General features: G+C 38.7%; 1 protein-coding gene across 2 annotated transcripts in view; it reads left to right on the top strand.

Moving 5' to 3' along the window:
• Positions 1–15,084, top strand: part of LOC132300133 (serine/threonine-protein kinase TOR-like) — an 81,063-nt gene that overhangs the window by 54,059 nt on the left and 11,920 nt on the right. For both annotated transcript variants that reach the window (XM_059797099.1, XM_059797097.1), the window contains exons 38-41: positions 363–503; positions 598–723; positions 838–997; positions 1,093–1,307. In XM_059797099.1, the coding sequence (XP_059653082.1) occupies positions 363–503; positions 598–723; positions 838–997; positions 1,093–1,307 (642 nt within the window). The remainder of the gene's footprint in view (positions 1–362; positions 504–597; positions 724–837; positions 998–1,092; positions 1,308–15,084) is intronic.

Raw genomic sequence — 15,084 nt, 5'->3', positions numbered from 1 at the left:
TAGGATATTATACTTTGTTAACCATCCATAGTGATGAAGTGGTAGCAATTGTACAAGAACTATTATGCTAGTGGAAATAGTTCACCATTAATTAGCTTTGAATGACTATTATGCATCTGTACAAGGACTCTAGCCACATAAACACACTTAATTTTCTATAAGAATATTGTACATTTAGGCATTGTGATTCCTAGAGTTTTTGTTCCATAGAAGTGCAGTTGAACTAGGCCTTTTTTTTTGTGTGTGTGAAGAAGTGCTGGATTCAGGCTTTTCAGCTTCGTCCTACACTTCCATTGCATCATGTACTATAGGTTTCATATGCTTCTACCCCGTTAATAATGCTTGAAAATTTGATTGCACAGGTTTGGCAAGCACTTTTGTTAGTCAGGGCCTTGGTTCTGCCACCTTCAGAAGACACTGAAACTTGGCTCAAGTTTGCTTCTCTTTGCCGAAAAAGTGGCAGGATCAGTCGGGCTAGATCTACATTAGTTAAATTGTTACAGGTGAGATACCTGTCCATCTGAGTGGATAAGTTGCTAAATTTAGTGTTATTTTTTTTCCCCTTATTTGTGTGTTTATATAACTTTATTTGTTCAGTTTGACCCAGAAACATCTCAAAATATACGGTATCATGCACCTCCTCAAGTAATGCTGGCTTACTTGAAATACCAATGGTCACTCGGGGAGGACCATAAGCGGAAGGAAGCCTTTTCTAGACTCCAGGTACGCATTAAATTTTCCATTTAGGGTTTGAAACACATAATGGGTACCACACTGTACTGGCCCTTATCCATATTCTGGTGCATATACTTTATGGCTGCTATTTTTACTTTTTAGGAGCTTGCCATTGAGCTTTCATGCACACCGAATCTTCAATTGGCTACACCAACTGGCTTAACGGGTGTCTCCAGTGCTCCACTCATTGCCCGAGTATATCTTAGACTTGGAACTTGGCAGCGGGCACTTTATCCTGGATTTGATGATGATTCTGTTAAAGGTTATCAGCCTATTGTGTGTTTGTAATCTCTTTAGCCTTTGATTTCTTTTGATGTGTTACTGATTTTTCTGATGAGTGGTTGTCAATCTTTTTAGAAATCCTTGACGCATTCAGCAATGCCACTCATTATGCACCAGAGTGGGGAAAGGCGTGGCACACATGGGCCCTTTTTAACACAGCAGTGATGTCACATTATACTTTAAGAGGTTTTCCTACTGTTGCAGCACAGTTTGTTGTTGCAGCAGTCACTGGATATTTCCACTCCATAGCATGTGCGGCTCATGCTAAAGGAGTGGATGACAGTCTACAGGTAAATCACATCCTTTGACATAAGAGCATGGTGCGTTATAAAATTCAGTTTATATGTACACGAAACTTGCTACTAACTTGTCTTATTATTCATTGGTTTAGTCCATTTTTCTTTATTTCCAACATACCTACTAGAAAGCCATATAAGCTACATGAACACCTTTTTCTTTTATGTCAAGCACTTGTTTGCTAGAGTGTTTGTATGTTTCTTTAACAGGCGGTTTTGTAATTTAGAGTGTGATTTGAAAAGTTGGTCATATGTAAAATGAATGGCATAATATGTAGTTGTGGCATGCTGCAGCCAGTTGGGAAAATGCTTTGCTTCTTGTTGTATGGCATTGGAACTAGTTCTTCTCCGTTTATTGACTTTTTTGCTCGCATTTATATCTTGTAACGAGATCATGAGATAATCTTTTTTTTTTGCAAAGACGCCACTCTCTCTCTCTAGAAACCTCCACCGACCCACCCTTCCAGCCGCCTCACACTTCGTCTTCCTCATCTCGTTTTCTCCCTGCTCCCTTCCATGGGAGTGGGGAGGTGATGTTCTTGCCTCCCATAGGCTAAATAAAAGCGGCGTGTAATACTAGGTACGCTCTGTGGGTGGTTTTCACGCCGTTTTTGCTTTTGTTTTGCTAGATCTGCTCTTGTTTGGCTTGTTTCCGGCTAGACTGGGCGAATTTGTTGCTTTTTCTCCGGCTAGATCTCAAATCTATGTCGGTTTTTGTGATCCCCGACTTGTCCTGGATTTGGGTGGTTTTTCCACCTGTCGGAGGCACCTTGTGGATGTAGCTTTGGAGCTGTTGCCTTGATGATGGCCTGACCTGTGTGTCACTCCCATTGCTGCTCGTCTCTCTTGGTGGTTTCCGTTGTTTTTCTCAGCAAATCTGGAGCCTGGTCTTCATTTTTCTTATTTTTGCTTCATGATTTGTATGCCTTTTATGGCTTGCCTTTGTTGTATCTGTACTGTCCTTTATGGATGTGTTGTCTCGATGCTGTATGGCTGTTCTCTTATTGCTAGGGTAAAAAAAAAAAAAAAACTAGGTCATGGGATAAGTCCTTACAATCTGTACAATTTCTGAAGGACAATAAAGTGAGCTTGCTTGTCAGGACCAATATCTGATCATTTTGCTTGATTTTTAGATGAAAATTGAGGGATTTGTTTTGGTCTAATGAAGTTGAAAGAAGAGGGCCTTCTATTTTGGAGATGAGTTAAGCCATATCTTTAGAAGAAGCAGATTATGGTTGTTGGGGAGGTAGAGGAAGAGGCACAGTAACTGTTCAGGTTTAGCACTACACAGCTTACCTAAGGATTTAGAAGAAGATAACTCATGAATTTAGAAAGAACATTTCTTAAATATTTTTGATGTTTTTTTATTTTTTATTACCATGCATAATTACTTCTACTTGTCTTGCTCACCATTGGCCGCTTGTACACCTATTAGGTAAAGAAGTCTACACTACTATTTTCTTTTCGGACAATACTTTGGGTCCTGCCCTATGACCAACTTGGTCCTTATAGGTGACGTGGACAAGTGAAAGTTCGACACCTGTCCAAAATCTAAAAAATGATTTAAGAAATGGCTCAAACCCGTTTTTAATTGGTAAACTGGGTCTTATGTTTCAACTCATTTCAAAAATCACGTCTTTCTCTAATTCCCAGCAAAATCACAATCCCTTTTCTCTCTCCCCTGCAAAATCACAATCTCCTTTGCTGTCCCCAACAAGATATAGAATCGTAGACTGTATGGCTTCAAGAGACACAGACTAAGAACATATATACCTCTAGATTTTGCAGAGGAGAACTGTGAACAAGATCAGAACTTTCTCTGACATAATAACATGTGATTTGTGTTATATAAACTTGTGTATATTTATTTTTCTCAGTACGATATGAGAAACATGTCCCTCTTAGGGTTGTGAATTGCAATACACGTGATTTGACATTGCGGGTTTGGGAATGGAAGAGGTGGGGAGCAGCGGAGTTGGTGCTCAGGTAGCGGAAGAGAAGGATGAAGGTTAGGGTTTTGGATGGAGGTTGGGTAGCTGAGCTATGGAGAGAGAGAGAGAGAGAGAGAGAGAGAGAGAGAGAGAGAGAATACGATATTGTTGAATTCCGGATTTAGATCCCTATTTTCTTGGGAAGAGATTTTTATTTTAGTTAAGTTGAATTTGTGAATATAGAAAGTAGGAGATTTGGTTACTTGATTTTTTATTTTTTTAAAAATCTGTTAGTTATTAGATTTGATCTTCTTTCTAGTAATTAGCTGCTAGAATTAAGGAGATTTAATTATAGGTTAGTTGTATTTTTCTCCTATAAATTCTTTGTACCCTACGGTTTTCAGAATGAATGAAATAAGGGATTACTTTACCCTTTTTTTTCTTCATGGTATCAAAGCACCCTCTGAATCGATAGAAATTTTTTTTTGGTCAAATACGGTATGGCCAGCGAGAAAAACAGTACCATCTCAGATGGTAACTCTCAACCAGAGACAGTCCTTCCCGGCAACGAAGGTGGTGTATTAGAAAGCTCTATTGTTCCCATTGCAGGTCCATAAACTGAACGGACAGAACTATCTTCAATGGTCTCAGTCCGTTATGATGTTTATCTGCGGAAAAGGGATAGACGATTATCTCACAGGCACTGCAAAGGCTCCACCGAAGGAAGATGCAATGTTCAAGGTGTGGAAATCTGAAAACAATATGGTGATGTCATGGTTAATCAATTCCTTGAAAAATGAGATTGGTGAGGATTTCTTATTCTATGGGACAGCGAAAGAAATATGGGATGCAGCAAGAGAGACCTACTTTGACAATGAAAATACGGCAGAACTCTTCGAGATAAAGTGTCTTCTTCATGATCTTCGACAAGGGGAAATGTCGGTCACTCAATACTTTAACACTCTCACTCGTTATTGGCAACAACTGGATATGTTTGAAGCACTAGAATGGGACTGCCCTGGAGATAACATCAAATACAAAAAGATTGTTGAGAAAGATAGAATTTTCAAGTTTTTGTTTGGTCTTGATAAAAAATGAGGTGAGAGGAAGAATTCTCAGACTGAAGCCTCTGCCATCCATCCGTGAAGCCTTCTCTGAGGTTCGAAGAGAAGAGAGCTGTAAGAAAGTGATGATGGTAAATCAAAACATCGCTGCCCCAACTGAGAGTTCAGCTCTTGTTTCTCGTGGAGTGAACTCTACTGGTAATGACAACCGGAATAACAAGAACAGACCACGGTGTGACTGCTGTCATAAAACAGGACACACCAGATATACCTGCTGGAAGATACATGGCAAGCCCGCTGATTGGAAACCGAAGAACAAATGGTAGCCGCCTCATGAATGTGAAGGCCGCGGTTTTACAGCCTTTACCGACGAGCAATCGCCTGCAGAAACAACTAATGATGATAGGTGAATACTCTGAGAGAAAGAGAAGAAGAAATTCTCTTATTGCATATTTAGAAATTGTACAGAAACAATACATAAATAGGAAAATTTGGAGGCTACAGACCAGCTACTCAATTTCCTAAACTGATGGGAATAAAACAAGCAACAAATAAATAGGAATTAAACTAGGAAAGTCTACACACGGAAAGAATCAGAATCAAATCAAAATTAAATAGGAAAAACAATCAGCTAGCGTTTACACCCTAAGATTAGGGTGCCAGCTATACACGGATAAATCCATGTCTCCACTATGTATTGAGAAAAAAGAAAGAATACTCAACAACTCCTCTTTTCAGCAAATAGCAAATGGACCTTCTTCAAAAGACATTCAGCCAATCTCGATCAAATTCTGTCATTGGAACTGGTTCTATAGCACAGAAAGGTAATTTTTTGAGTGCTTTAAATGTCAAAAACGAGAAACCATGTTCTTGGATAATGGACTCAGGTGGTTCAGACCATATGACTGGAGATGCCTCTTTATTTCTCACTGACAACCCTTGTTCTGAGAACTATAAGGTCCGCATTGCTTATCGGTCCGTATCCACGGTGGCTGGTACAGGTTCTATTGTTATTTTAAAGAATCTGATGTTAAAATCTGTTCTGTTGGTCCCAAATTTGACTTGTAACCTACTGTCCATTAGTAAAATTACCAGGGATCTTAACTGTATTACTAAATTTTTCCCTACACGCTGTGAATTTCTGGAGTTGGGTTCGGGGAGGACGATTGGCAATGCTAAGGGGTGTGCGGGACTCTACCTTCTTAGAATTGATGACTCTTTTGAAGAACAAACTCAAAGTGCAAATTGGGTATCCTTTCTTTCAGGTGTTAGCTCTTGTGATGATAGTGCAATTCAGTCATGGCATTATCGATTAGGACGTCCTAGTTTCTCTTATCTTGAAAAACTATTTCCTTTATTATTGATTAATAAAAATTCAAAGTTTTTTCAGTGTGAGATTTGTCAATTATCTAAACATGTTCGAAATGTTATTCCAAGTCAACCTTATAAAGCATCTCATCCATTTTCAACCATTCACAGTGATATTTGGGGCCTTCTAAGGTCAATGGGCTAGATGGTTTGTATCCTTTGTTTATAACCACACTCGAACTACTGGGATATTTCTTATGAAAGAAAAATCAGAAGTTGGTTTAATCTTCAAGACTTTAACACCATGATCCAAATACAATTTCAAGCCAAAATCCAAGCCTTTCGAGCAGACAATGGTAGAGAATATTGTCATTCTATTCTCAGGGATTACCGAATAAGTAATGGCATTATTCACCAAAGTTCTTGTGTGGACACCCCACAACAAAATGGAGTCGCCGAAAGAAAAAATGGACACCTTCTAGAAGTTGCAAGGTCTCTCACGTTTACAACTCATGTTCCAAAACATCTCTGGGGAGAAGCAGTTCTTACAGTTGCCTATCTCATCAATAGGATGCCATCTAGAGTTCTAAAATTTCAAACCCCTTGCCAAACCCTCACCCGAATCCATCCTCAAACAAGAATCATTTCTTCCTTGCCATTAAAAGTATTTGGTTGTTCAACATTTGTTCACGTTCACCAACATGACAGAAGCAAGCTTGATCCTAGGGCCATAAAATGTGTATTTCTAGGTTATTCTCCCAATTAGAAAGCTTAGAAATGCTATTCTTCTGCCACTAGGAAATTTTATCATTCTATGGATGTAACCTTTTTCGAAAATCAACCTTTCTACCCCAAAACTCATATTCAGGGGGAGAACTCAAACACACAAGAATATCAGTTTTGGTTTCATGAGGATATTATATTGTCAGACCTAATTCACCAGTTACATTGCCCATTTCACCCATTCCTTCTTCACACAATACCCAGCCAGAGTCCACTCAAATCACAGATTCCCAGAATACCCAATTTGAACCCACACAAAACACTAACTCTCAAAATGGCACACAGTGTGCAAATAATAAAGACTTTTATGTTTATTCAACGAGGCAGAAAATTCAAAAGGAGATAGAGCATCATACACTTCCCGAGCAGAACCAGGATTCCAACCCGAGTTCAGACAATCCTGAGTCACTTTTAGGTAATACAGTTAATGATACTTGTTCTGTTACTTCCCTTTGTACTCCTATTGCCCTGAGAAAAGGTGTTAGATCATGCACTCAACACCCAATTTCTAATTTTGTGTCTTATGAAGGATTTTCCCCAAGTTACCATGCATTTGTTACTAATCTTTCCAATATAGAAATTCCAATGAGTATCTAAGAAGCTATTAAAAAACCAGAATGGAGAGCAGCTATTATTAGAGATGAAATTCATGCCCTGGAAAAGAGTGGTACTTGGGCGCTCTCAGATTTACCAAAAGGGAACAGCCTGTGGGATGCAAATGGATCTTTAATATCAAATATAAGGCTGATGGAAATGTAGATCGGTATAAAGCTAGGCTGGTTGCTAAAGGGTTCACTCAGACATATGGGATTGACTATCAGGAGACGTTTGCTCCTGTAGCTAAACTTAATACAGTCCGAGTTCTATTGTCACTGGCAGCCAATTTAGATTGACCCCTTCACCAGTTCGATGTCAAAAACGCCTTCCTCAATGGTGACTTGGAAGATGAAGTCTACATAGAAATTCCTCCGGGGTTTGAAACGAAGAACAATGCCAACAAAGTCTGTAAACTGCGGAAGTCGTTGTATGGTCTCTAGCAGTCTCCTTGTGCGTAGTTTGATAGATTCACGAAGGCAATCAAGAGGCATGGATAGTCTCAAAGAGCAATCAGATCATACTTTGTATCCCAAACATTCACCTCAAGGGAAAACTACGATTCTTATTGTGTATGTGGATGACATCATCCTAACTGGAGATTATGAAGAGGACATAAGCAGGTTAAAGACAATTCTTGCTAAGGAGTTCGAAATAAAGGACCTGGGAGCACTCAAATACTTCCTTGGCATGGAAGTAGCTCGAACCAGAAGTTGTCAGCGTAACTTACTAAAGGAAACAAGAATGCTAGGATGCAAGCCTGTTGATACTCCCATGGATTCAACTTGTAAAGTGGGAATGAAAGAAAGAAGCTCTCCAGTGACAAAGGAAGGTATCAAAGACTTGTTGGGAAACTCATATATCTTTCTCATACAAGACCTGACATTGGCTTCTCGGTTAGTGTGGTAAGTCAATTCATGAATAATCCTACTGACGAACATCTTGATGCTGTATATCGGATCCTCAGGTACCTAAAAATGACACCAGGCAAAGGCTTATACTTTCGAAAATGAACAAATAAGGCAGTTGAGATTTTCTCAGATGCTGATTGGGCAGGTTCTTTAACTGACCAAAGGTGTACTTCTGGTTGTTGCACTTATGTTTGGGGAAATCTTGTTACATGGCGAAGTAAAAAGCAGCCTGTAGTTGCAAGAAGCAGTGCTGAGGCTGAATTCAGGGCTATGGCTCACGGTATATGTGAAGGAATGTGGCTGAAAGATTACTTGAAGAATTAAAAGTTCCAACTGAGAAGACAATGAAGATGTTTTGTGACAATCAGGCAGCAATAAGGATTGCTAAGAATCCATTTCACCACGACAGAACCAAGCGCGTGGAGATTGATCGCCACTTCATCAAAGAGAAGATCGAGGAAGGAATAATCTAGATGGTGTACACTCCTACATGCCATCAAATTGCCGACATCCTTACTAAAGCGCTTCCAAGAACTAATTTTGATGCTTTAATCACCAAGCTGGGAATGATTGACATCTATTCATCAGCTTGAGGGGGAGTGTTGAATTCCGGATTTAGATCCTTATTTTCTGGGGAAGAGATTTTTATTTTAGTTAAGTTGAATTTGTGAATATAGAAAGTAGGAGATTTGGTTACTTGAAATATATATATATATATATTTTTCAAATCTGTTAGTTATCAGATTTGATTTTCTTTCCTGTAATAAGCTGCTAGAATTAAGGAGATTTAATTATAGGTTAGTTGTATTTTTCTCCTATAAATTCTTTGTACCCTATGGTTTTCAGAATGAATGAAATAAGGGATTACTTTATCCTTTTTTTCTTCAGATATCATATGGGAGTGAGAAAATAAGATCTGTTTGGTTAACCCATAGGAGATGGGTATAATGCAACTTTAAGGTTTTTTAACTTTTAAATAGGTGTCAAGACTTTCATTAGTCCATATCACCTATCAGACCAATTTGGTCCTGATAGGGCAGGACCCGAGTATTATTCTTTTCTTAATTCCTTATGTCAACTGCTCTCACTTAGGAAGCACGGACACGAGATACGTGTACGATATGACACGGATACGGCGATATGACAAATTTTTAAAAAATAGGACATGGACACGGCAAGGATACGGCAATATAATAATAATAATAATAATTTTTTATTATCTTTAAAAGACTTAAGTTTTACTCAATTTCTTATGTATTTGTAATAAATTAAACACATTTAAATTAGTTCAAGTACGCATATTATATATATTTTTAAAGATTCGCAGCCTAAATTACATTAACATACAAATATATTCAACAAAACACATTGTTTTTTGCCAAACAGATCCTAAAGAAGCGTGTCTTCTTTGGCCTTGGTATGTCCACTGATAAGATGCTATCTCCATGCCTCTGCATCACGCCACTTTAGTCCTTCCGCTATCTCTTCATCTTACTGGTTCATGTCCCTCTACTCCCTTCTTTCGCTAGTCTTCTCTCATCCCTACTATTTCTTTTCATTCTTTTCTCTTTTAATTGATATATATAATCATATATGTATGATTTCGACATATGCATGACACCCACATCAACTGTTACACAGATCTTCATCGCACGTCAGTATCCCTCTTCATCTTCTTCCTCTCCAGCGTTTCCTCCGTTTCGACCCTCTTCATCTTGTTCCTCTCTGGTGCGTCCTCCTGCCGTGTCACGCCGTATCCAATGTATTAAAAAAATAAAAAAATATAGGATATGCTCAAAGGAGTGTCGAACATGTGTCCGACACCGGTACGAGGGCCTTCACTGACGTGTCGGTGCTTTGTAGGCTATCTCACTCTTACTTTAGTGAGACAATCACCATCAAGTCATAATATAGTTAATAAAAAACCAAGACTTAAGGTGTGACACCATTAGTAAGTAGTAATCTATTAGTTAATCTAGTTGGGTGATGATAATAATAGCTTTAATTTCAGCCCTTCATTTGTTAATTACCCTCGATCCCATTCTCCCAACCCATTTAATTAGAACCTGACTAGGGTTAAGTTTGATTTTGTGGTACAACCTCTAAAAAAATATTGCATCCATTTAGATTTAATTGGGATTGATAAGTGATGGTTTAAGTTCGGCCTTAAGTTTTTAATTGAACTTTTACCTCGTACTCCCAACTAGTGTTATTAAAGGCCCAAGGCACATCGAGGCGCTAGAGGTCCTTTGGAGCCTAGGCGCGAGGCGCGCGCCTAAGTGAAGTGAGGCGCACAATTGAAAATTTAAACTACCATAATAACATTCATATCTCATAAGACATCAATATTCTAAAAATTAATATCAAATCTAAAAAAGTAAATCTATCAACTATACAAGCATCCAACAACCATAAAACATAGCACAAATTTGTTTTCTTGAAAGGCAGAGCAAAATGTGTTTTTTTAATTGCAAATCGAAGCACAAAAAGAAATAAACATGTTAACAAAAAAAAAAAATTGTTAACAAGAAAAAAAAGAAAAAGAAAAAACAGTGCCAAAAAAAAAAAAAAGACAGAGAGAGAAGAGAACTAGACGAAGAGAGAGATGTAAACAAAGATAAGAAGAGGGGAGATCTAGAGGAGATGCGAGAAAAAAGAAGAAAAGAAAGAACTGACGTGGCTTCGTCGTTCATCTCTGCAACTAGGGCTTCGTCTTCGTTTTACAATCTCATTCTATCACTGTTCGGTTAACACTTTGACTCATGGGCTTTCTTATTTTTTATTCTTTTGTACAAAAGTTCCTTCTATCGTATGGTTGGGCTTTCTTTTTTGTTTATTAAGTCGCCAAAAGTACCCTTTTTGGCTTAAGAAATAGAACAATTGTATTTTTTTAAACAAATATCAGTAAGGCGTGCCTCACAAACAGGACGAGGCGCAACCGAGGCGCGTGCCTAGTACACATCAGTGTGTCTGGGATGACAACAGGTGCTAAACCTAAGCCTCCAGCTTAGGCGCGAGCCTGGGCGCGCCTTTAACAACACTGCTCCCAACCCCTTTAAAAATCAAAATTGACTAGTGAAAAGTAATAGAACTTTATATTGTATTCAAATTGAATCATAATTGAGTACATAAGGCGCTTTATATACGGTAAGAAGATTGTAGGGGAGTGTAGTGCAAGGAAGGTGGTAGGTGAGTGCAGTGCAAGGAAGGTATCTAGTTCTATTGTATGTCTAGGTAAATCTATCATGTGTAAAATATGAAAGCGATAATCATACCTCTAATTAAGGAGTAGTAGACTATGAGTTGTACTCACGGCACTACCCCTTAAGCTGGACAATAAATGTCAACAACTCCTAGCTTGTTGCACATAGAATCGATGGCATACTTTGGAAGAACCTTAGTGAAGATATCTGCGAACTGGTTACGAGATGATATGAACAAAGTCACAATTTCTTTGGCGGTCAGCTTAGAATGATTGAAATGACAATCAAGCTCAATATGTTTGGTTTACTCATGGAAAACCAGATTACTAGCAATGTGAATAGCTGCCTGACCATCACAATAGCAAAGAGGTGGGTCTTGAACTGAAAACCCAAATTCTTGTAACAAAGTTCTTAACCAAGTTAACTCACAAGAAGAAGAAGTATGAGCTATTACATGGTACTCGCTTCAGCACTGAACTGCGCCACAACCGATGCTTCTGCACTGAACTGCGCCACAAGCGATGCTTCTTACTTTTTCAAGTTACTAGATTGCCTCCTATAAATGTAGAGTAACAGTCGTCTATCTGAAGGAGAACCTGCCCAATCAGTGCCTGAAGGAGAACCTGCCAAATCAGCATCAGGTGTAACCCTCGATACGCAGATGTCCAGATGGCTGATAGAGAAGATCACGACATGGAGCTCCTTTGACATACTTCAGAATCCGTATAATTGCGTCTATGTGAGAGATTCTTGGGTTGGCCATAAATTGACTCACAACACCGACTGCGTAGGCAATATTTGGACAAGTAGTGGTTCGGTAAATCAGCTTGCCTACAAGTCATATGCACATCTATAAATCGTCAACCAAGTCACTAACATCAGGCAATAACTTCAGATTAGTCTCCATGGGTGTTGCTGCAGGTTTAGAGCCAAGTTAACCCGTATCCTTTAAGATATCAGGAGTATATTTTCTCTGAGATAAACAGATGCCTTTCTTTGATCTCGCAACCTTATACCAAGAAAATAATGGATCTTGCCTAAGTATTTAGTGAGGAAATTGGAACCAAAATGATGAATCAACGTCTGAATCCCCTTCTTGTCACTCCCAGTAATGATGATATCAGCCATGTAAACCACCAAAATCACAATGCCACACTTTGTCTTTTTAAAAAAACCGAATGATCGGCTTGACTTCTAGTCACCATGAGCAACCACTAACTTGCTAAATTTATCAAACCATGCACGAGGTGACTGTTTGAGTCCATAAATAGACTTCTTAAGTTGACAAACACAATCCCCCTTTGGACTAAAACCCAGGAGGTTGAGCCATGTAAACTGTCTCGCTAAGATTGGCATGTAGAAAAGCATTTTTGACATTAGCTGATGTAGAGGCCGGTTAAGATTGGCAGTAAAAAAGATAATTATGCGAATAGAGTTCAGCTTAGCCATATCACTGTTGTCAATACCATTGGTCTGAGTGAAACCCTTAACAACAAGGCGAGCCTTTAAACGATCAACACTGCCATTGGGATTTCACTGTAAAAACCCAACGACAACCAACTACATGATCACCTGCATACTTTGGAAGTATATCTGAAGTATGATTGAATTGTATGGCATACACTTCCTCTTCCATAGCTTTCCATCAGCCAGGGTGGGAAGGAGTAACTTAGGAACAGTAACAGATAACAAAGATAAAGAGAGAGCTCGAAAAGAAGGTGACAGATGATTAGAAGAAACAATATGAGATATGGGATGATTAGTACAAACCCTTCTACCTTTACAAAATGCAAAGAGGAAGATCAAGATTACTCATAAGGATGAACAACCGGATCTGTAGGCATCAAGGAAGATTGTGGAGGAGGCAAGGAAGGCTCTACTCGTTAAACTGTTGGGGCAGGTGGCACAAAAGGTTCATCCTGGGCAGTGGCAAGAGTAGGAGAGGTATTCTTGTGACGTTGCCGAGTTTAAACTCTAGGTGTGGGAGGAATATTAATAACCGGAGATGGTAAGACAGTGTCTTGAAAAATAGGTTCCTTTATTTGACTACCCTTAGAATAATACGGAACAGGCACAAAAAATGTTACATCAACACACACAAAATGTTCTCACTGAATGGCTGTAGCACATATATCCTTTCTGAGTGCGAGGATAGCCCAAAAATTTGCATTTGTGAGTTGGAGGATCATGTTTATCCCATTGGATTTAAATTATATACAAAACAACGCACCCAAACGCTTTTGGAGGAAGAGAAAGGGTCTTTATCTAAAAACATAAACTGAAAAGGTGAATTTTCTTTAAGGACACGAGATGAAATTTTATTCAATAGATATGCTGTAGTAAGAATTGCTTCTTCCAAAAAATGTTTAGGTGCATTCATTTGAATTTTTAAAGCCTGGGCAATAGCAACAGTGGGTCCATTCTTTCTTCAGCAATCCCATTTTGTTGGGGAGTATCAACGCAAGTAGTTTGACGGGTAACCCCTCTGAACTCAAGAAATTGCTGAAAGAGAGAATATGTAACTTAGCAGATCTCAGCATAAAAAGATGCACATATAAAATTGAGATCAATCTTTAAGAACATATAACCAAGTCAAACAGGAATAGTCATCAATAAAGAAAGGAAACAAAATGACAGGCACCAGCCAATCCAGTAGTTTGGGTTGGACCCCACAAATCAAAGTGAACAAGTTCAAAAGGTCAGGAACTAGGTCCCTCAGTCCTAAGTTTAAAAGAAACCTTGTGATGCTTGCTAAGTTCACGTCTCACAATTAAAACTAGAAAAACTAGGTAAGGAAGGAACTAAATGCCGAAGACTCTTAGACGAAGGAGCCCAAGTCGGTAGAGCCACTGTTACGGAGAATTAGAGGTATGGAGTGCAGATGAAATAGTTGAATAAGACAAACAAATCAAAGTGAACAAGTTCAAAAGGTCAGAAACTAGGTCCATCAGTCCTAAGTTTAAAAGAAACCTTGTGATACTTGCTAAGTTCACATGTCTCACAATTAGAACTAGAAAAACTTGGTAAGGAAGGCACTAAATGCCGAAGACTCTTAGACGAAGGAGCTCAAGTCGATAGAGCCACTATTACGGAGAATTAGAGGTATGGAGTGCAGATGAAATAGTTGAATAAGACAACTTGAAGAAGAAGAGTTTGTTAGAGAGGGTACAACTTTAATATTTATATCTTTCAATACTTCCCCTAACGTGTGGCCTTCTTTTGGTCCAACACGGGTTTTCAAATTTATTTTTGATGAGATTTGAAGTCAAGACCTTTGGCTCTGATACCAAGTTAAATTTGAGGATGTAGTTATAGGAGAAGCAGAGGAAGAATAGAAGAGGTGTTTGTAAAAGGTGGGCAGTTTGTAATAGGGTTTCCCACACCTCTCACCCTATTTATATGTCAAGAAGATATAATTACAATGGTGTCCTTAATGCATAAAAGAAATAATAATAAACTCTCTAACTGAGCTCATCCTTCTCAAAGCCCCCCACCAATTATCCTCTTCGTTTTTAGATCCTCAAAGACACAATTGAGAATGATAGAATGTTATTGAGCAATTTAAGGCAGACTGGCAGAGTTAAGTTTAAGAATTGATAGCAAATTACAGGGAAATTGGTGTAGATACAAGACATAAGGGAAGGTTGGACTAGAGGTACGAGAACAAGAGACTTGTTACCATTCGTTATTGTGACCTTATCAATTATCCAAGGTGTAATGAATGAAGAATGAAGACAAGTATTACCTGAATCAACAAAAATGGTTGTGGAAGTGGATGGAGGATTAGCACTCTTGACAATTGAATCATACTTGGCCTTGGAGATAAGAACCTGTTCCTCAGTAGCATGATTAGTGTTCTCCCCCTCAACCACAACCTGATTTGCCCATGCAGGCTTGCCGTAAAATTCCCAACAATGATCAACAGAATGGTTAGTACGGCCATAGTGTGTACATGTCCTTCCACCACAAACACTTCG

Source organism: Cornus florida, unplaced genomic scaffold, assembly GCF_030987335.1.
Source record: "Cornus florida cultivar Cherokee Brave unplaced genomic scaffold, ASM3098733v1 CherokeeBrave_3.0.0_Hap2_Chr03, whole genome shotgun sequence".
In the NCBI taxonomy this organism is placed as follows: domain Eukaryota; kingdom Viridiplantae; phylum Streptophyta; class Magnoliopsida; order Cornales; family Cornaceae; genus Cornus; species Cornus florida.
Note: the sequence above shows the minus strand (reverse complement) of the source record. Positions and strands in the feature narration are given on the sequence as shown.